The sequence below is a fragment of the Ambystoma mexicanum genome, chromosome 3p, assembly GCF_040938575.1.
Source record: "Ambystoma mexicanum isolate Mex_15411 chromosome 3p, UKY_AmexF1_1, whole genome shotgun sequence".
NCBI lineage: Eukaryota > Metazoa > Chordata > Amphibia > Caudata > Ambystomatidae > Ambystoma > Ambystoma mexicanum.
The window spans coordinates 1,006,494,321-1,006,516,239 of record NC_090925.1 but is presented as its reverse complement, the minus strand read 5'-3'; the positions used below and the strand labels follow the sequence as shown (position 1 = coordinate 1,006,516,239).

At 43.4% G+C, this 21,919-nt stretch overlaps 1 protein-coding gene across 12 annotated transcripts in view; it reads left to right on the top strand.

Moving 5' to 3' along the window:
- The window catches only part of EPB41L1 (erythrocyte membrane protein band 4.1 like 1), a 694,213-nt gene extending 673,507 nt beyond the window's left edge, over positions 1-20,706 (top strand). For all 12 annotated transcript variants that reach the window (XM_069652319.1, XM_069652320.1, XM_069652316.1 and 9 more), the window contains 4 exons: positions 1,415-1,510; positions 3,608-3,688; positions 13,410-13,520; positions 15,463-20,706. In XM_069652319.1, coding sequence (XP_069508420.1) covers positions 1,415-1,510; positions 3,608-3,688; positions 13,410-13,520; positions 15,463-15,471 — 297 coding nt within the window. In that variant the 3' untranslated portion in view covers positions 15,472-20,706. The remainder of the gene's footprint in view (positions 1-1,414; positions 1,511-3,607; positions 3,689-13,409; positions 13,521-15,462) is intronic.
- Positions 20,707-21,919: the final 1,213 nt, after the last annotated feature.

Sequence of the window (21,919 nt, the reverse complement as noted above, 5' to 3'; positions counted from 1 at the left end):
TAATAGAAATTGAAAGATGAGGCTGAGAAAGTCCCTTACATGCAACTGCATGGGCAGGTGAATGAAAGCAAGGGGTGGGTCTGCTTTGTTGGCTTCTTGGTGCTGAGGAAATGAGTGGCAGGCTCCAGCAAAATTGTGGCAGTGGTAAAAAGGCTGGTTTTGTGCTCCGACAAAGTCTTGCGAATAATGAAGGATAACCTACATGTACTGAAGAGAGATAAGAAGTGAAGGGGGTGTAGCTCAGAATGCAGGGGAGGTATAGTAGTGAAGGGTACGCATAGAGAGCAGCTCAATATCAAGCATAGGAAATGGCTGTCAAGGACTTTGCATGGGACGTGCCTGAAATTCAGGTGAAGGTCTAGCCTTAAGGTTGTAGTCCTACATTCCCTCCCAGCGGTGAAGCAGTGAAGGGGTTTCCAGGGGAATTATCTAGAAGCAAGGCAGGAGCATTGAAGACATCAGAGACATGGCCCGCAGTTTTCCGAGAACTGAGGGGAGGGCCTAGCAGCAAAGGGGTGTGTCTGCAGAGTTGGTTCTATGTGATTTGGTTGAAGATATTTGGTCGACAGAGATTTCATGCAATTTCTTAGCTTTTTGGGACATTTCATCGCAAATGCATGCGGGGGGGAGACCCCTTTCCCCCTCCCACCATTTTTATTACCGAAACCCAGCCCCCCCTATATACATTTGTGATGAAATTCAGCTAAAAAACGTCAACGAATTCTCCTTCGACCAAATATTCTGCAGCAAAACCTCCCATTCGCTGAGGAGTTGTCCAGAATGGACAGATGGTCTAATCATTGAAGAGATGTGCCCGGGGAGCCAGACGTCTTTCAGCTGAGGGGCTAACAGCGAAGGGTCATGTCTGGGGACTAAGATGCAGGGGGTACCAGCTATGCGACAAGGGTATGCCCAAGAACTTGCCCAGAGTTTAGGTGAGCATCTATCAGTGAATGAATATTCGTGGCATGTACTTATTCACCTAAGCAAGTGATTTAAATGAAGTGGCGTGCACGGGGAGCCGCCTAGCAGAAAGGAGACAGTGGTGGGGGTAGGTTGTTGCACCCATGGAGTTTGTACCTGCTTGGTGATTACATTGATGAGTAATGCCTTTGTAGGCTCTCAGAATTAAGGTGGGATGTTTAATGTAGAAATGGTGGCCAGTGATGTAGATGAGCTCTGATGACAGTGTATACGTGGGTCAGTTCCTTAAGAGAAGAGGGTGTTTTGTGCCTGCATAGCCAATTAAAAACGAATACATCACAATTGGAATGGTGTGCTGAAGAGCATCATGTTCCATAAATGTGTATGTGTAACAATCATTCCTCCAGGCACGAGAGCAAGGAAAAAGGCCAATAAACAGCAAGAGCAGTGTGTGTGTGTTCAATATTCCCCTTTTTGTCTTCTCCCCCAGATATCCATTAGTGCTGCCAATAAAGACGGCATCACCTGCACGCACACGGCCATGGCAGAGACGCTCTCCACATCCACCACCACGCACGTTACCAAGGTAACCAGCCCACGGCTCAAATCAGTATATTCTAATCAGCTGGCAATGCAGCGCCCTTCAGAGCGCACGCTAACCAAGCGGCCTCGATGCGCGCATGACAGCGTCTGATGGGAAGTACAGGGGAGTGAAGTGCAATACATCTGACTTTAATGAGAAAATGAGCAAAAATGTGGGTGGAAAAGAATTGAAAGAGCCTATTACAGGGTAATTGTTCTGTTTTTAAATGCTGTTTAAAAGTGAGGCTCGACCTGTTCAATGGTGTACAATATCAAATCTTATAAGTGTTAAGCTTTTGTGTGTGATAAAAGCAGAGATCGAAGTGGGTCTGAACTGGCCGATACAAAGTTAAGCGTTTAGAGAATATCCACCAACTTTACAATCCATGACATGTATAGACCCTAAGAAAACCCAAGTGAAAAAATGGTTGGAGAAATATGCTTAAAGGGGTACAAAGGACTTTCCCAAGGCATAAGTGAGTTATGCAACTGCCAGATTGCCTTGGTCTCAGCTTCTTCTTCCCTGGAGACTCAAAACTCATAAGCAGACTGAGGTCAGAGATGCTTTCTGGAAAGATTGCTTCAAGAGGCCAAACAGAGCTTACCTGACCTCCCGATAAGGCATCCACTTATGAAAACAAGTTGAGGACTGCAGATGGGTCTGCTGAAGTTCGGCAAGGTGCACCTTTAGAGGACAGGCTGGTCGTTTGCTCCAGTCAGGAATGTGGAGGTTGCACTTCCTCAAAGGTTACATTTTCTGTAGAATGTCAGTTACACAATTCTTAGAGGTGCTGAATAGAGGCCACCTTCTAGGAGCTTCTGGTGTTCCCTCTGTACAAACAGAAACAGTGCTCTAGACCGTTCGCTCCAAGTGGGCAGGTGCCTATGCAGGCCTGAGATCACTTTTCTATCTGCCACGGCTTTGCAAGGTTGCCACTTCAGTGTGACAGATCCAAACATCGGGTAGCAGGATCCAAGGCAGCCCGTGCAGTTGCTTCGCTGATTCTGGATGGGTAGAGGGGATGGCTGGTTCAACACATGCGGACAAGCCTCTTTTGTGGCAAATAGGGAACAGCACTTGCCCGATTATCGTGCCAGTTAGGCAAAGTTAACATAAAGATGCTTTCATGTCTGTGATCTGCAGCTTCAATCAATAAACCTGAAAAGTGTAAGAGGACCATTTACTTTCATGCCCACGTTGGAGGCGCCTGATGTGTACTGAGCCTTTCTTGGCCCTGCTCCCAACAAAGGATCTTCATTGTATCAATGAGCTAGGCTTATCACATCCTACTCAAGCATGGAGACAAGGGTCGGTTCACATTAATTGGAATTCAGTAGCATGGGCTCCTGGTGGCAGTTCACACATTATCATTGTTGATGGGTTTTCCTGCAAGAGAGGCCTTGCATTTCATAAGGCCACTTGCTTTCATATTCAAATGTTATTGTCTGGCTAATGAGACAATGTTTTAAAAGGTACTATGAGCTCTGGTTAACAACAAAAATGTAATATTGGACACTGGTGTAGAGATGGCTCCTCCTTTTCCGGTGTTGTGTTGTATCCACATTTTTGTAAAGACATCCTTGAGCTGTTATGTTTGAACCAACGCACATGTTTTCAAACGAAAGTTTTCTTTTGTAGAAACATTTAAATACAGGCGTTAACCAGCCTCTACTTATCTAACATCCACCCATGTATAAACAGAGGAAGAAAGGGATTTCAGCTGCATATATATGTATGTAGAAAATGTTTAGAGCCTTATACAAGTCAGAAACATACATAATCTTACAATCATAAATTAATCACTGTACACAAATATGCAATAATGCTCTGGCTCTACAGTCATTACCACACAATTGATCTCTGGTTTATTTTGTGCCTTTCGTGCATCAATATTTGGTGCATGAAAAATAAATTGTGATCCTATTGTAAAGTCTTTAAAAATGTTTTTGCTCACAATAAATGTAATGGGACCACCAATGATGTAGCTGTGCGTGTGGTGGGTAGGGCGTTAGATTGAGCAAAGAGACAGTGAATTAGTGTATGCAAGAGATGGAAATCAAGCCAACGGCCCAGTGATACCACTTTCTCCCTTCTTCCCAGACGGTAAAAGGAGGCTTCTCCGAAACCAGGATAGAAAAGAGGATCATCATCACAGGAGATGAAGATGTGGACCAGGACCAGGTAAAGAAACGCTCTGGGGTTGTGGAGCTGGGCACATGTGGTGTTGGGGGGATGTGACAGCCATTATTGTGGGTACGGTGTTGGTTTCCTCAGTCATACCGGGGATACTCTCTTGTGGCTAAACATGTCCATAGCTAGATAGATTGCTTGATTTCATGTGGGTGTCATGCTACAACTTTTCTGATTACACATTTGAAAAACAAACATACTTTTAGAGAAAAAATGGCTTATCCTTTGTATAAGTGCTATAAGACATATCTAATGTTAATGAGGTGTCCTTAATCTTATTATTTCAAGCAAAATTTGAGAGGTAAGGTGTCATATCTTGGTTTCCTTTGGCTTTCATGAGGATCTGTAATTATGAAGGAACCTTCCAGATCTAGGGCATGATTGGCTTAAAGAATGTGTGATGAGTTCTTCAGGTATAGGAACAGGCCACACGTGGATTACTTTGGCAGCATCTGGATTTTGCTTATTTTTCAGAATGCTAGACCAGGCCAACATTGTATACGCTTTCAATACACATCTAAATCATCTTGAAATCAGAAATTCTAGCTGAGGGGTTTGGGGCTCGGGGTGCTGGGGTTTTGTCTTTACGCACTGGAAGTTTTATCTGTGCAAAAAAGGATCTGTTCTAAAAGAAAAGAAGAGCTTTCTGTGCAAGCAAGAACTCTTGAACTAATCATTTGCTCTGAAGTTGTAAGTCCCAAGATCAACGGTTACAGTTGCGCAGTGGTCATCTAGCTAGACATGTGTATGTGGAAAGATATGATGGGTATCTATACACATAGGACATCATAATTTAATTATGTTTAAGTAAACCATGCAGTTCAGATCTCACGTTTTAAGATCAGTGGAGGTAAAGCATCTTAACATAATCATTTGCAGGTTTAAAGTCCTTGTAACGTATAATGTTCAGCACTATACCTAAGACAATTAGCAATTACATGCTAGTAATTACAAAAATAAGTATTCCAAACATTTAGGTGTGGTACTCGTTTTTTATGTGGAAATTGTGAATGAATAGTAAGGGGGGCGCGCTTGTCACTCTGACCCGTTCACTTGTATTTTTGTTAATCATGGAGCCCTCGTGGGCAGAATAGGGTTATTTTCCAGGAGCCTTTGTTCATAATCTAATCTTTTAGGTTTAAAGTCCTAACAAAATCCTGTGCAAGGTGGAGTTCTAAACAAATCATGTATAGGGTAGGAGCATGAATATAGCGGCACAAGTAAACATTCCTTACACTATTTTTCAAAGATAGAAGCCTGGACAGATACAATTATACTGGAACGTTTAAGAAATCCGTAGATCCTCACCGCTGGTTGAGCTGATGAGTTCTTGCAGATAAGTGAGGTCTCTTCAAGAGTACTATGTCCCCTCATTAGTGATAGCGTGTCTGGAATACGGTGTCCTCTCACCAGGTAGATCTCACTTGGAGAATTGTGCCGAAAGAACCCAATTCTCTGAATGGGCTTGATAACGCATTGCCACGTTTTGTGTGGGAGGATTTGCTGCCCAATAGAGAACTGCATAAGAGTGTTTCTAACTTGCAAAACGTATGTGTGGACGTCTTAAATGTTACAACAAGTGTAGTTGCCGGGAACTATTTGTGTACAGATACAGAGACTTTACCTGCACCTGTGCAAAAAAGAGTCACAGATATACATCTGTGCAAGTATCAAGCTCTTTGCTATACCTATTTATAGAGAAGCCTTTCGCAATATGTGTGCCAGTACTAAGCCCATAGGTACAAACCCAGTGAAAGTATGAAGCCCTCGCTGTATGTTTACAGATTGGAAGACTTTCACTAATCCTGGGTAGGTAGGATGGCTTTCACCATACCTATTCAGGCAAAAAGTCCTCCCCAAGGTTTGTGCAGGTAGGAAGCACTGAAGTATGCCTGCGCTCCCTGCTTTGCCTGTGTCATTAGGAAAACCTTTGCTATACATAGGTAGGTAGGCAGACCCTCACAGTACCTGTAAAGTGCAGAGCCCTTTCATATACATGTGCAAGATAGGAGCCTTTCACTATAATCTGTGCAGGTAGCAAGCCTTTAGATATACCCGTGCAAGTACGAACCCTCGCTATACATGGAAGGTAGAAAGCCTTTTATGCCTGTTCAGTCTCAAAGCCCTACCCTATACCTGTGCATCTAGGAAGTACTTAGAGGTGCCTATTATGCGATAATTGTTTCATTAAGAGAACACTTGCTATAGTTAGGCAGGTAGGAAGATGCTCAATATAGCCCTTTGCTATACCTGTGCAAGTAAGGAGCCTTTCACTACACCTGAGCAGGTAGCAAGCTTCTAGGTGTACCTATGCAAATTTGAAATACTCCCTATAACTGGCAGGTAAGAAGCATTTCACTGTACTTGTTCAGGTACTTTGTATTGTATTTATTGAGGGAACAATGTGCTTCAAGCAGAAACATTTACAACAGTAACAGTGTTTATTCGAGCCAATCCAATATCAGGTGCTTTGCATGCGAGAGCTAGGCAATACATTATTGACTGATGAATGCTGGTAAGTAGATGTTGCTTAGAGCAGGGACGGGGCATGACACGCGGCAGTGGGTAGTCAGAGTGAACAGGATTTGTACAGGGTCCTATATACTGGGGAGCCAGAGAAGGGGAAGCCAGGAATAGGCTGTGGTGGGACGGAAACAGACGGCATGCTTTCCATGCTCAGAAGGTTACGCTTCGGGGTGGTTTAAAGGGGAAAATAGCTGTGGTGATTTTGATGTAGGAGGAGAGTGAGTTCATTGTTTGGGCATAGTGGGTGAAGGTGGGAAAGCGAGAGGATGTGCGGTGTGATCAGAGGACATAGAGATTAGGGAGGCTGCTAGAGCAGAGGTTGCATGGAGGAGAGTTCCTGAAGTTTCAGCCAGGTCAGTGGGGGGCAAGCCCATGAATGCACTTGATGACAAGCAGTGGAAATTTTAGAAGTAACCTTTTTTCATTTAGAGACAACTGCCATGGATACAGTCTGGGACGTAGGAGGAGAAGGGGGAGATTATAAAGGGTGCGTGTGCTAAAACTGAGCATTTTGTCAGGCAGGGAGAAGGCTAGTGCAGTGATCAAAGTGGCATTACCAGAGTTATTAGGAGGGTTTGGGCAGAATGGTATTTGAGGAGGGGGTGGAGTTTCCAAATGTTATGCAGGTTACCACTGGCAGCAGTTGAGGTGGCAGTAATTGAATGTTGAATCTTGAGATTGCAGTTAAAAAGGACCGCAGAGTTGTATGACTTAGTGAAGGGGAAGTGTAGGTCAGGGGAAATGAGATAGGTGAATGAAGAAGAGTGGGGGACTGGAGGCCGCGAGCAAGATTACTGTGGTCTTCAGCATGACATAAACAAGGGCCATCCAGTGGCTGACGGCTGAGAGACAACACGATATGTTGCATGAAGAAAGATCAGGAGGGAGAGTAGGGCATGAGAAGAAGATTTGAGTGTTGTCTGGAAATGGTTTACAGGAGAGCCCAAAGGATAAGATGAGTTGTATGGGTGATTAGGGGTAAAGGTGAAGAATAAAGAGCCATGGACATAGCATTGGGGGACACAGAGAGGGAGGCCGGTCAGACCCGAGGACACCATGCGCCATGAAAGGGAGAAGGAGCAATGAGAACGCTAAGAGTCAAACCCGCTGAGAGTGGTATTCTGAATTCCAAGGTCATCAAGGTCTGAAAGAAGGGAGGGGTTTCAAAGGCAGAGGAGGATTAGGATAGTGGTGTCAGCTATGGAATTTGGATTGGAGAGTGTCATGGAGGTCATTGTTAGCAAGGTAAGTGGTGATCCTGTTGACGATAAGCTTTTCCAGGATTTGGAATAGTGAGGAAGTAGAGGTACAGGCCTGTACTTTACATGATTGTTGGGGTAAACCTAAATCTTCTTTAGGCTTGGTAAGACAATAGTTACCTTGAAGCATTCATTAAAGATCCCAAGAAAAAGAGAAGAAAAAAAAGAAGGAAAGAGATAAGAGCAAGAGTATTCTTGACCATCTGTGAAACAAATGGATCAATAAGAGAACAAGTGGGGGTTGTCCGATTTCAGGATGGGCGCCAGTTCAGGTTTAAGCTGGGGACTATATCACAATAGTCACATCATGCTGCAGAGATTAACAGAATGTTCTTATGTATCATCCAATCAACATTTTCTTGTTGTTTATTGTTAAAGGTAAGAACCATACAAACATGCAGCAAAGGATGCATTACTTTAGACAATAAAATGCACATAACAGAATAAAAAATGAAAATATATTTTTTTCTCAAGCACAATTTAGGTGTTTAATGTGGCCTGTGGTTTTCAAAACATTCTACGGTTGCCACTGAACCCAGCAGTAATTCCGCTGGTCCAAGTGGTGGTAACAGTAATTCTGTTTGGTGGTATTCTGGCAGATTTACCAAAAGAATACCACCAAACATGTAATGAGGCCCAATTTGTTCTATGATGAAATGTTGAATTAAAATCCTTCTTGCCGCAATAATCGCTTTCCATGTGAACCTGGCAAGGGGTAATGTTTTGCTTCCACAACAACATAATTGATGCTGCCGTTTATCCCCTTAGATCTATAGCCTTCCAACCAAATATGCTAACACCAGGACAAGCCTGTATCCTGATTCTCGGTCTCCCCAAAGTCCTTTGGCCTTCTGACAGGCTTACTTTCTCTCTGTCACTGTAGGGGCTCAGCACATTTGGGTTTTCTCAGTTCCTGCAACTCTAATGGCTATCCCAGCCTGTAAAATATTTCAGTTTCTCAGGGCTCCCAAAGGCCTATGGCCCTCCGATATGCTTGCTGTATCTCTGTTCAAGTTTATCAGGCTCCCGTAACCTTTGCAACTTTCCCAGCCTCAAACGTTTTCAGTTTTTAGGGCCTTATGGCCCTATTTTAGGCTTGATATCTCTCTGTTCGGGTAACCTTATCAGATTTCCCAGCCTTGATTGTCACTGTTCATACCTTTCAATAGCGTGATCTCCTCAGGAGCGTTCAATTCCCTTTCACTGCTCATTGCAGTGGCAAACGCACTTCCCTGCAATTTGGTCTCATTGTCGAATACCGGGCCCCAGGCTCACAGTGCCTTCCTTGTGGTCGCGCCACCATATGAGATGGTTGCTTTCCCGTCTCTTTCTCGACCTGGGCTTCTCGATCGGTGAGGACGCCAGCCTCCTGGCGTCTGTGTAGAGATTTGCTCACTTTCCACGACACCTCTGTCTCTGCGGTCTATCATGGCTCTGCCACTGTAAGACGTTTTCTCGTCAGAGGCCTGTTTCTGCATAGGAGTCACTCTCCACCCTGCATAGGAGTTTCTCTCTGATTCAAAGTTCCTCATGGTTTTATGTACATCATTATAAACAAAAGGGGTGTGTGCTACTTCTTTTACTGTGGTGTTCATGCGAGTTCCCGCATTATCTGAAGCCAAAGAATTTGAGGAAACGTCACTATTCAGTGAATCCAAAATAGTATCACATAAGGGGTCTGTTGATGCTCTTTGACTGTGGAGTTCAGGCAAGATCCACTATTACATGAAGCCAAAGAAATTGAGAACGGTACGACGACCTTTCATCGCGGGATGTTTTTTCGCATGGTTTTTTACCGCAGATTTCTTTCCAAAAAAACTCATTGAATTTTTTGGGAGGGTTAAAAAATTATATAAATTGGGTGTGGGTGTACGGGGATATAAAAAAAACTAAAAGGGGATGGGTGGTTTGGGGGTAACCCCCAAAAATAAAAAAATACAAAATCCGATGAGTTTTTTTCAAGAAAATAAATCTGCAGTAAAGAACACCACGAAAAAACATCCCGCGATGAAATGACATGGAACCTTGAGAACATGTCACTGTTTGGTGGTTTCAAAATAGAAGTAACAACAGTCTTTCCAATTTCCAAATAGCCAAATAAGGTCTTCTGGACAGAGAGTTCCTTGTAGGAATGGGAGTCCTTGTCCCCAAGGGAGGAGTTACTCCCAGTGAGGTTCCACTTTCCCAGACACCTTGAGGGGGCTTGCTGAGTGAGCTCACCTCCCTAGCCTCAAAGTGGGTGGTTGACAATGTTACGTGGTATGACGAATCTGGACAATTCGTCCCTTCTCCCCAGAAGGCAAACTGTGGATTATGAACTCTTAGATCATGACATCAGAAAGGATAATGTTTTGAAACCATTGAAGAGGCCAGCACCTCTTTGTTTATGCCCATCATCATAAAGTTGAGTAGAGAGTCTTTTTTTGGCTAGCGAAAGGTTTGCACCTTAATGTAGACTGGTGGACTGTAGTTGTGCCTTGATTCATACGAGGCAAAGCTCTAATCAAATGGCTTAGTTTAGGGCCATTGTTAGCATTCATAAGAACCTGTTCCATGGACCACCTTCAAAGACATCAAGATTTATCTTACTCCATAGGGAGCAGATTAAACTCCCTTAGAGAATCAATGGGGTAGATCTCTCAAATTATGAGACTACCATGCCAGGCACTTTTTATTTTATTTATTGAATATTTGTATGGTGCCCATACATCAAAACGTGTTTCCAGGCACCACAAGACAAAAAGGGGGAGCGGGGAGTGGAGTTAAATACAGTAACAATCCTACTAGGCCTTGTGACATTCGGATCGTGCAAGTGCAGTAACAAGAAGTGCAGGGGGAGAGCAAGACCAGGGCAGGGGAAGGGGTAAGTGGGAGAATTTCAGGGAGGGAGGGGAAAGAGGGAGAAGTGCAGGGGGGGGTCCAGGGGCTGGGCAAGTGCAAGGGGGCAAAGAGGGCCAGTGCATGAGAAAACCAGGGGTGGGGGTAAACTAGTGTGAGGACGGGGAGGATCAGACTCAGTAGGCTAGTCAAGGGAGGGTGCCTGAGGGCAAGTGCTGGTAAAGGAAAGACTGGTCGAAGGAGGGCCTGGCCCCAGTAACGCTCATAGGGGAGACAGGCAACCAGTCGCAGCGGCAGGAGGAGGCTAGCAAGGGAGGGCAGGAAGGAAGGAGGAGGAGAAAAGGAAGGTCTTGAGAAGTTTCCAGAACTTAAAGAGATGTGGCGCAAGTCAGAGAGCGGCAGGGAGGCCGTTCCAGAGGGAGGCTACTACCGAAGAGAGAGATCCATCCCCCACTCTCTGCTTGGGGAAATGTCTGATATGCCAAGAGTTGTAACTAGAGGACCGAAGGACTCTAGCAGGGAGGTATTTAGGGGAAGATATTTGGATATAGTGAGGTCACAGGCCCCAGAAGGCCTTGTGTATGATGCAGAGGGTCTTGCATTTGATCCTTGGCAACACCGCAAGCCAGTGTAGAGATTTTAGAGCTGGAGAAATACAGTCCCTGGGCTTGAGGTCCAGGATAAGTCTTGCATTCCTATTCTGGATCAGTTGAAGAGGGAAGAAAGAGGAAGATTAAGGAAGAGGCTGTTACAGTAATCCTACCTGGATGGAAACAGAGTTCTGGAGACAGGGAGTTTCTGGGGGAATTTGAGAAAAGGGAGAATGCCTCTGAGGAGGTGGAGCTGAAAGTGGGCCTTCTTAGCAAGGTCAGGGATATGAGTAGAGGAGAGAGAGGAGTCAAAGATGACACCAACGTTTTTGGCCTCACACAAGGGTGAAGGGAGGGGGCCCAGGGAGGGCGGCCCGAGAGTAGGAGGGAAGGAGGGAACTGGAGTCCCAATGAGAGGGATCTCAGTCTTATTGGCATTAAGGCACATGGAGCGAGTGCCAATGTTTTGACCAAAGTGGGCTATTCTACCCAACCAGCCTTGACCCTGCTCTGCAAGGCTGAGTAATGATGACGCCAGGTAAACGTTTTATCAAACAAGAGCCCTAAATATGAGAACATTTGTACCCACACCAATTTCTGTACAGTAAATAAACCACTCACCATTTTCACCCGTTTGAAAAAATCATGGCTTTTGTTTTTCTTTTTGTTTAAGGGAAGGACTTTTAGCTGGTGGTAATTACTCAAATGATCAAAGGGCTGTTTAAGCCCTATGGGTGATAGCTAACAAGACCAAATTGTTAAGGTAGGCGATTAATCCTACATGAACATTGCCCACTTTGGGTGGGAGAGTTCCCAAAAACTGCAGGTACTTTGATGGACCAATGAGATGGAGACTAAATAATACATGTGCCAATGGGCCCAACACTTTTAAGCCTTATTCTATATTACATTTTGGGGTACATTTCATGCTTGGGACTGTACCAAATGGAACACAAAAAGCAATGATTAATTTTAATACAGATGTGGGGTTGCCACAATATCCCGCCAACTTGCAGCAACGTTTCTACATAGTAATACTAAAAATCGATTGGCTAAAGGACATACTTTTAGACAGGTTCCAATTGTAGCCGAGAATTTAGTAAAGGCCTTTTCTGATAATGGGGATCTGCTTCTTTAATCTGCCCAACTTCCGAGCTCCTGTTAAACCTTTGGCCACCTATATCTGATAGGGCAAACTATGTATATACCCTTTTAGGTTTTGGAATAAATGGTGGGTATATATAAAGCCCACCATTGTCCAAACAATGCTGCACATAGGATAGACTTTATGTGGCATTGTGGTGCAGAATATTTGATTCCTTATGAGTTTACAGTCAAATCGGGGTGCTGGGTCGTCATTTGGTCTTGCATCCTCGCTGTGAGTGTATTTATCTCCTTCCTCAAGCTGATTCTCTTGGAGTAAAGTTGGTTTATGACAGGGTTGTCCAACTCCAGGGCTTGAGGGCCAGAAACATGTTGGATTTTCAAGATTCCCCTCATTAATTTGCATTGGATACATTTGCATACAATGATTCTAAATGTATGCAAATGCTTTCTCGTGAATATTAATAAGGGATATCCCAGAAAAATCGTCAGGATTACGGCCCGCAAGGCCTGGAGTTGGTTAACCCTGGTTTATGAGATGATTCCTTATATGTTTCTGATGTTTACCTGTGTACCTGCTCAGCATATAGTGTGTTATTGTTAATCCCCAGTGGATTTGAGATCCTGTGTCCCTTTGGCATTAGATTCTGTTCCTTGTAAGCAGTCAGGTAATGCATGCCACTGCCATGCTGCGCCATTGTTTCCTGAGCATTTTGGTATACATGGTGGAGTGCAAAGAAGGTTTTAGTGCAGATGGCATCAAACCTTTCTTTGTTTGGTAAAAATACAGCAAGTGTTTGAAAGAAAAAATAGAGCTAAAAAACAGACATATTTTCATTGAGTCTGCAGAGATTTATGGACTCAAAATCAAATCTGAATCCATAAACGTAATTTTGGCACAGTGGCCACTGAGCATGGAGACATACTGATTTAAAAAAAATCATTTAAACACTTAAATATTCACTCGGGAGGGAATGCCCAACTGCAACAGTAAGTAGGGTCACTGTGCTATGGCTCTAAACTCGAGAACAGGGTTCTGCAACCTTTGGCTCTCCAGATGTTTTGGACCACAACTTCCATCAGTTTTGGCTAGTACAGTCAATGGTGAGGGATAATGCGAGTCACAGTCCACAACATCTGGAGAGCTGCAGGTTGCAGACCCCTGCTCTACAATATCAGAGCTTCAGCAGATTAAGGCGTTCAAAAAAAATCGAGTAAATATTTGTCCATCTTCGTGTTTTTTTGTGTTTAAGAGGGCCATGTGTGCTGAAAGACTCCTGTTGGGCCGTGGCTGAAGATGGGACTAAAGCACTCCCCCTGGAGCCCTCTTTCCGTTTTTGCTATATCCCTGTGTAAAGCAAAAAGATGAAATACCACTTTCCACTTTCTCTCCAGGCACTCGCTTTAGCAATCAAAGAGGCAAAGCTACAACATCCAGATATGCTGGTAACCAAAGCAGTGGTGTACAGAGAGACAGACCCATCCCCCGAGGAAAAGAAGCCTCAGGTATGGATACAATGGCATAGATTGGAGGATGGGAGGGGCAAATGGCAGGCAATGGCACTTATTATTTTTTTTATTTTTAAACAGGTTGCTCCTGAGCCAGTTTGGTGTGTGTGTGTGTGTTTGTGTGTGAATATGTGTTTTGGGCAGGGGTTCTTTGAGGTCTGGATCCATTCATGCTAATACCCTCGTTCATATTCCTAGAGGCCATTGATTAAAACAGTTCTGCCCATGTAGTAACGAATCTTTAATTCAATTCACCCCTTCACCAGTGGAACTAGTTAAGGCTAGCTATACTTGGTTTTAAAGTTTCTGCGCGATGTATCGGTTTGAGTCGTTATGCTACTGCACAGGACATTAGTCTTGTTGACTTTATCCATGTGTTTTTATTTTTTTAAATAGCAGGATTTACAAGGAACAGCAGATTTCTTGTTGGGATTAGGGTGTGAGAGGCTCTCTTCTGCACTTGAATAGTTGAAGTAAAGTCCTGGGTCAGGTTGGCCAATGAGTATTGCTATCTTTCACTCAGTTAATGACTTATGCAAGATGTGCTGGTGCCTTCAAACCGTCCACTCCTCTCCACTCCACCGCTTCCACATCCAAATAGACTTCAGAGAAACCATCATCTTAGTTGACACTATTTGACAGCCTTGGTAACTAGGTGGAACATTTGGCAGCATTCTTACATGCCTTGCACAGTTGCATAATTATTTTTATAACTCGAGGGTTTTTGTTGGTATCAGAAACAACCAGGCATTACAAGCAAAGGAATAAGTCTGGATGCAGAAACCAGGAAGCCCACGGACTGACCGTGGGGCACAGGGAACACACCACCCCTGTAGGAACTGGTGGGGGTTGTAATTGCTACATTCTAGAATGAACGGCAGGGGAAGCGATATGGATCGCATTTAGTCGGAACAGCGGGGGCAGACAATGTACAGCCACTAACAAACCATACTTAAACTCACCCTTCTGCATACACCTCTCAAACTCCGAAACTAAACACAACTTTACATCTACAACACCACAAACTGCAAATACTTCACAACGCCACAACAACAAAACAAACCACACATAATCTCGCCCAAAACCACGTGGTGGCCACCAACTGAAAAAAACACCTATGTTCAGTGACAGGTGTATCTGAACTGAAGCTGCCAACAGCACATCACAGCTGTCTTGCTCTTTTTCCCGCTCAATCCTACTAACCACCCGTTCGCCCTCCTTGCATTATATATCCACCAGAGCGTCAGGAGACCATGAAGGTGGCAACAGTGCCCTGTATAAGAACTTTTAACATAACATGTATTAGCCCACTTTTGGGACCAACAGCCTGGTTGCTTTACTGACACTCAGAGGTGTTGCTAGGGAGGAGGGCTGAGGGGGCTATAGCCCTAGTTCTTTTGGTTGTAGCCCCCAATAGAAGCTCAGGGACTACAACCAAAAGGCTATAGCTAGCCCTAAATCCTGCACGTCCCAAAATTAGCTTAGCCACTGATCTTTTCCAGACCTAGCAACATCCCTGCTGCTACTGTCTAGACATGATGCCATGCCTGGCATGCCAGCTGGGAGAGTGCGTCTGTGGACCATGCCTGTTCATGAAGATCCTAAGACAATGATGTGGTAGCATTCCTTGAAGGACCAAGTTGATTGAGTGCCTAGGTTCATCTTTTGTGTAGCATGACATAAAAAAAAAAGTTAACTGACGACTGACTTTTTTGTGACTTTCGGCGAGAAGACTTGTAATACTTTGAATCATTGTTAGTGGTCCATGGGTTGCAATACTCGTACGTGTTTTCTCTTTTCTTCCTAGAAGTATTAAGGGTATAGATCCAATTCTGCAAATGGCGGATGTTCCACTTTAAAAATGGGCTCCAATTATAAGGAATATGCAAAATAATGTACTCTCAATTGTTGTCCTTCTTCTCTTTTTCTATTCTTCTAGGAATCTTGACCTCACATTGGGAAGTTGGTGTCTCGAATCAAACCCCAACTTTGCGAAGAGCCAAGGCGTCCACCACCGTGCTACATTCCTCCACGAGAATATCAAGACACACTGACCGCCAGGACTCCCTCGGCAACAGACTGACAAAAGACTAAAAACGTGTTAATATATATATCGGTACCAGAAAATGCAACTTTGCACTGCCAATGCAACAGCGAGGGTGCAAAGTTTTAGGGAGAAAGAAAAACTCATGCGAAAAGAAAGAATATATTCTATTCCGGCGTTGCCTGCTCTACACCTGCATAGCTTTTGAGCGGAAGGACGGATTATCACAAAGCCACATTAGGATACCATATTGTGGATCACATACACTACCTACCCTGCCGCACAGCATAATCCTTTGCATGCCGTATTGAAGCCGGACCCACGCTGTTGAGAGTGGCCTTTTGAGAATGAGGTGCTGGGGTCCTGTGTGTGTGAGGGGCTGATTTCAAATGTCCAAGCTTGGAATTCCATCTTTCCAAATTGCAATAATTTCTTATCATTTTACCTTCTTGACCAAATCACAAGCTGTGTTTATTTTGCTCATGCCGTAGCCATTTTGCGCTGGACCTGGTGGCATAAGGTTTCAGCAGGAAAATTAAACGTCTCTTCCATGGCAAATGTGAATTATGTCGAAGGGCCAGGCAGGTCAGATGGTGGCTATGACTACATGCTTACGAGAATGAGACTTCCAACACACTATGTTGGTTTGTCCTCATCTAAACAGTAGTATGCCCAACATGGATGGACTGGTCACAAAGTAAGAGGTGTCTCTGTTTGGTAGCAGGCTGGCAGAGGACAATCTAAACGCAATCTAGGGTGGGTAAGGCTCGCCATACAATATCCCAGGGTTCTGTATTTGTAGGCGTAATGCATTGAACGGTCAGGTGGGTGAACTACTTGGCTGATAGTAAAAGACTGACAATTAGAAACATGTTCATTGCACAGTAGCTCAGGTTTTTGTTTTTCATATACAACATGCCTGAGATAAAAAGGGTACAGCAGAAAGCATTACACTAGTATCCGGGAACTGTGATTTTACTGTGTGCTTGCCTGGAGGATGTGCATAACATGCAGCTCAGGAACATGGTGTATCTGTTGGAGTTCACTTTATATGAGAATGACGCGTTAGCATCTTTGACTGACCCATTGAGAGGATCTGCTTGGAGTCCCACAACTACACATTAGTGTGACAATTTATTTAGGGTTGTGTATACCTTCACTGTGTGTTGCAGCCTGCCCTTCTCAAAGGTTTTGTGACCATGATTGTCAGCCTCAGTAGTTTGACAAAGCGTTTTTTCGGGCTGGTCAGTTGAGATTACACTGGGATGCCATAAGAAAAACCAGATGCCTGATCTGGTGAACACAGTTCTAATCCACGGTGGGCCACGTCGGCTTAAAGAACTGGGCAGTGACTGCGTCGGAAAGCCTGTGTACTGGTCTATCATCACAGCCATGTGACTATACATATTTGAAACAATTAGCAGTAAACATTGAGCAACACATTGATAAGTAGTCAAATCTGACATCAGGAACAAGGAGTGGGTGGAAACATTGTGCAAAAGCTTCACCTCTCTTGTTTGTTAAGAAAATGTGCTTCCATGATGGAGATGGTGTCTACATAGAGTCTTGAGTGCATCTGTGATTTGAAGAAATTATCCACATAGAACTATCAGAACGTTTTTGAGGATGTGAAACAGATGAAGAAGGTTATAGTTTGGCACGCGGTCATGACAATACGATCAACAATACCACAAAAAGGCTGTGTAATGCATATGTGAATGAGCAGCAAGTGACTACAGGGCCTTTTTGTGCCATCACTGAAATCAATGTCATGCCCCTAAGCATGTGATCTTTTTTGTGTCCAATAATGCATGGCTATCTTTTGCCTTTATTAAAGGTAAAGGCACTCCCTAGTCTCTTTTGGTGGGTCAGAATATATGCATCTCTCTGGATGAAAAGTTTGTGCATAAATAGCTATTGAACCTCCCAGCTACTTTGAAGTATGTGTGCAGCAGTAGTTATACGGGGGTCCTATCCGGCCATGCTGTCTGATGTCCCTTAGTAGGGTAAAATGTGTGTATGAGCAGCCATCTAAATTCTCTTGCCAGTGGAGAGCATGTGCAATAATGACAAATTATAGTCCCATCGCAGGGTTGAACATGTCCACGAGAACCCATATGAGCCCCCTTGGTGGTAGAGTCTATGTTTTTGAAAAGCCATGTGAGCTTCCTTAGTAGAAACATTGTACACATAGAAATGATAACTCCTTTGGCGATTGAATACATAGGCAGAGAGGGAAGTCTGAGTTCTTATGTTAGTGGAACTCGGTCTATCATCTGTGCTCACCAGGCAGTAGAGAATGTGCATGTGCACTTATAGCTTTCTGTGCTCCCGTGGCAGTGCAGAATGAGGACATTGTGGCCCACATTAGTTACTTTGGCGGTGAGGTACCTGTCAACACAGGGACTGGAGAGCTCCCTTTCAACAGTGTGACTATGGGAGACAGCAGTAGTAGAAGGCCGTTTTAGGTTAGTGTCCAGCATACATCAAGGCAAGCATATTTTTTCAAATGCATCTGACTGAATTGGTCATGCTTCAATGGCCCATTGTTTTGATATGTCTTTCCCCTTTATCATTTGAATAGGGATCCTTGTTGCCAGCCAATCGAAAGTGATCAATAGCATGGACTATTTCAAATTGGGAGAGGTGGCCCATGGTATAGCCTGCAAGCTTGTCAAACTGGCATCTCTTGCAAGAACATCTACTCACTACAACAGCAACGGTTATTTAAAAAAAGCACCATGGGGCAAATATTGCATGCCATTGACTCTCCATAGGTGGGCCTGGGTAGACCCCTTGCTTTTGGTTTCTGGGTGGCTTACTTTCTTCAGCGGGCAGTTCTTTTTCAGTGATCCCTGCTTTGGCCAGACCCTATAGCTGAAGTATGGAATGGATTATGCACTGCAGGAATGGAAGGGTTTGAGAACCAAAAATAAAACCCTGGACATGAGGTCTCTATTGCTGCAAGGGTACAAATGGAGCACATTCCTTATGTCCAGTTTTTGCAGATTGTGTATCACAAAATGGCCAAACTGAATCTTAATATGGATCATATGATAGAAGCAATTTGTAGTGAGGAACAATTGAGAAAAAATATTTTCCACTGTTTTCTGCATTTGTAATAAGGAATCAAGCAAACTGGCTTTAACTCAAAATGCTGTTGCGTCGTCCACATACGAGAAATGTAGAAAAGTAAGGATGCCTATTTCTTATTATGTAAAAAGCACAAATAGTGCAAAAGCTTTTTACACCATGTCTTGCCCCTGTGGCTTACTATACGCAATGACACATAATGTTTAATTTTTACAAATTGGCTCCCATTAGCAAACATGTGGTTTCATAAATACCCAGACTCGCGGTTCTGCTCTTGAAAGGCACATTTGGTTTTATTGAGACGGAATGAGTTGAAATGGCTTGTTGTAATGAAGCCAAAAACATAAGAATCAAAGGTGAAACATTTTCACACACGTAGTAAAAAAACAACGGTTGACTGTCTATTTTTAGTTTTTCTTCCAAAGCCCTTTTAAAGACATTTGTGGTATGCCTCTGCATCATCCTCCTTTGGCAAAATCTGAATATATTTATTTTTTCTTCCTTCCCTTTGTTAATATGTGTCACTCCTTTAATTGAAGGTACTTTGGGGAAAGCACTGTCTAAGAAAACAATCTAGAAGTGGCAGATGTTCATATGGCTTCTTCACTTGTAAGATACGGCAGCGTTTTGGGATTATTCTATATGGATGCGCTTTAGTTATGTATATTATATATAACAAAAAAAAATAACAAAAGGTTTGAAAAAAACAAAATATTCAATAAGTCATTGTGCTGGTGTGTATGCTGATGTTTTTTTTAATTTATGTGTCGACTGATTGTGGAACCCCCAATTACATTGTTCCTTCACCAAAAACATACACACTGAACTTCACTATATGGGAAATGACTGCAATTCATCAACAATTGAGTTTTCCAACTCTGTATGCCAGGATGAGCATCTCACTTTGCCAGGTTGTCCATCTCTCTATGCCAGGTTGACTACTTGGCTTAGGTGGTTGGTTGCAATCCCAAGGGTTTTTGAAGAGACCTCATGGCTCCAACAACATCTTTACATCTTTTCAACCCCAGCACAGTGATTTTGTCCAGGAGATGGCATTCCGGACTAGTAAACAGGCTTGTTAGGGTAAAGGTGCTACAATCTGATCATGCTTGTATCTCAGTTTCACGGACACTGATATGAAGTGGACAAGAAGGAGCAGTTGACCAACAGGGATCAGAAAATCTCAAGGACCATCGAAGAGTGGCAGCTTTGACAGTTATAAAAGCCTTGCAGCTAAACGCTTATGAGAATTATGTGATGTTAAGAGGTGCCAAAGAGGGCACCACCCTCAGCAGCCCAGGGGCCTAGGAAACAATCCAGAAGTTATATGAATGTTCACAAATCTGTAAAATCATCTCTAAGAAACAACAGTTTTAATTTTAGTAGAAGGCCAGCTCATCTGGATGGAAATAATGGTCATTGTGAAGCTTATCTATTCCTAAACGGATTCCAGTAAATAACTTTTTTTAAAAAAGTTTCTCTTCATCTCATATTGTGACTGGTGCTGTGTCACTGGCAAAGAGACCCACTTGTGTGGGTACTAGCGAAAACAGATAGGTATGGGTCTAATAGCTTTTTCTTTCCTGCTGTACCATACAATTTCTCTTTGTATTCAAAGCTATTCAAGTCTTTTTCATGACTATCCCCATGATGCAACCCTCCCATCTCACCTGAGCTGGCTTTTGAAAGGTAGCATGTTCCCTATTAAAGAAATGGTGCCTGTGTGTAAATGTGAGCGTGTGCTTTGTGGCAGAGGTTGGACTCTGTAAGAGAATGCCAATCCGTGCCATGAAAGTTTGTAACAACCTGCAACTTTCATCAGATGCCAATCAGAGATTGCATGAGTATTAAGAACTATACATTGCACCTTATCGGCCAATTGCAATGCCATGTTGTCCCTTCACTCACTCCTACCCTGTTTCGATCACAGCCCCACCCTCACGTTCCCTTACAGCTTCCCTTCCTGTTTCAGTTCTTGGTGATGTATGCGTGTGTGTTCACTGGTCTTGTATCCAATAAAAGTGAAATAAATGTGTGATACCTTAATGGCTTCTCATCTTTTCTCTCTTATTAAATGTGCTGGTGGTGGTCCAATAGTAAAGCGCACAATTAGTTTTGTGAGGTTATAAAGTTAGACATGCAGTAAACCACTGAGCTACTTTGGTAGGCACCAAACAAAAAAAAACTCAAGTGATCCCTGTTTACAACATCATCTAATTACAGGACACAATGTTTTACCCTAAATTAATAAATAATCCTGACAGCCTTTGTTATTCAGACACTCAATGTAGTACTATGTTTGAAGCCTGTGAATCTGTTTTTGATTCAGATACTGTTGAAGAAACCAGGCTCATCGATTTCAGATGATGGCAAACAAGAGCGATTAATTCATCAGTTTGCAAGTTAATGAACAAAAGCATGGGACCATACCTTACTGATCTGTCCCGCCCGCCCGCCAGATCCCTTAACTTTATAGATCATCAGACTGGAGAAGATTCCAGAATATTACTGCTAAACCTTGCAACACATTTATCCCACCTCCCACCAAAAGAATAATCCCACAATAAATTCTAGTCCGTCATTAAGGTTCAGTACCTGCCATGAAGCAATATGAAGAGTTGGTGTCAGTTGATCCACAACCAAGCAGCATTGAATCTCCACCTCCATGACCACTTCCGGTGTCTCCACATCAGCTGAAGGATGCTAGTCCTCCACCATCATGAAGACTTCTGGAAACTATGTATAGTCCATAGCTGGTTGGTGGTCTGGATAATTACAACTTGTTTTCTAAACTAAAGGTTAGGCCTCTCTAGCGACATTCCTGTAACATTACCTTGTACTACATTTAAACACTCCTCCCAATGCACCTTCCAGTTGATACCCTCATCAGATTGTTTTTCATCAACTTTCAGTTCAGTCAAGCAGTGGAACATTGAAAAAAAAAAGACAATGGTGACAAGACTTTCAACACAGCAGGGCAATGCTTTTTAGCATCACCTCTTAGGGATTGATTGTATAAAAAAGGATATTCATTTAAAGAGATTATACTATCTCGAAATCCCCTAACCTTGCTGGGACCCATGAAAAATATTCCTTTGAAAGTATCCCTTTGGCTCAATCACGGGTTTCCCTGGATAGACAAACATAGACAGAAAAAATACACAGGCAATAGCTTTCTTTTTTGTTAACGGGGGGCCAGTTTCAAGAAAGCAAGGTCAATTTGGGAAACAAGAGAAATTGAAACCAGGCTACCCCTCCC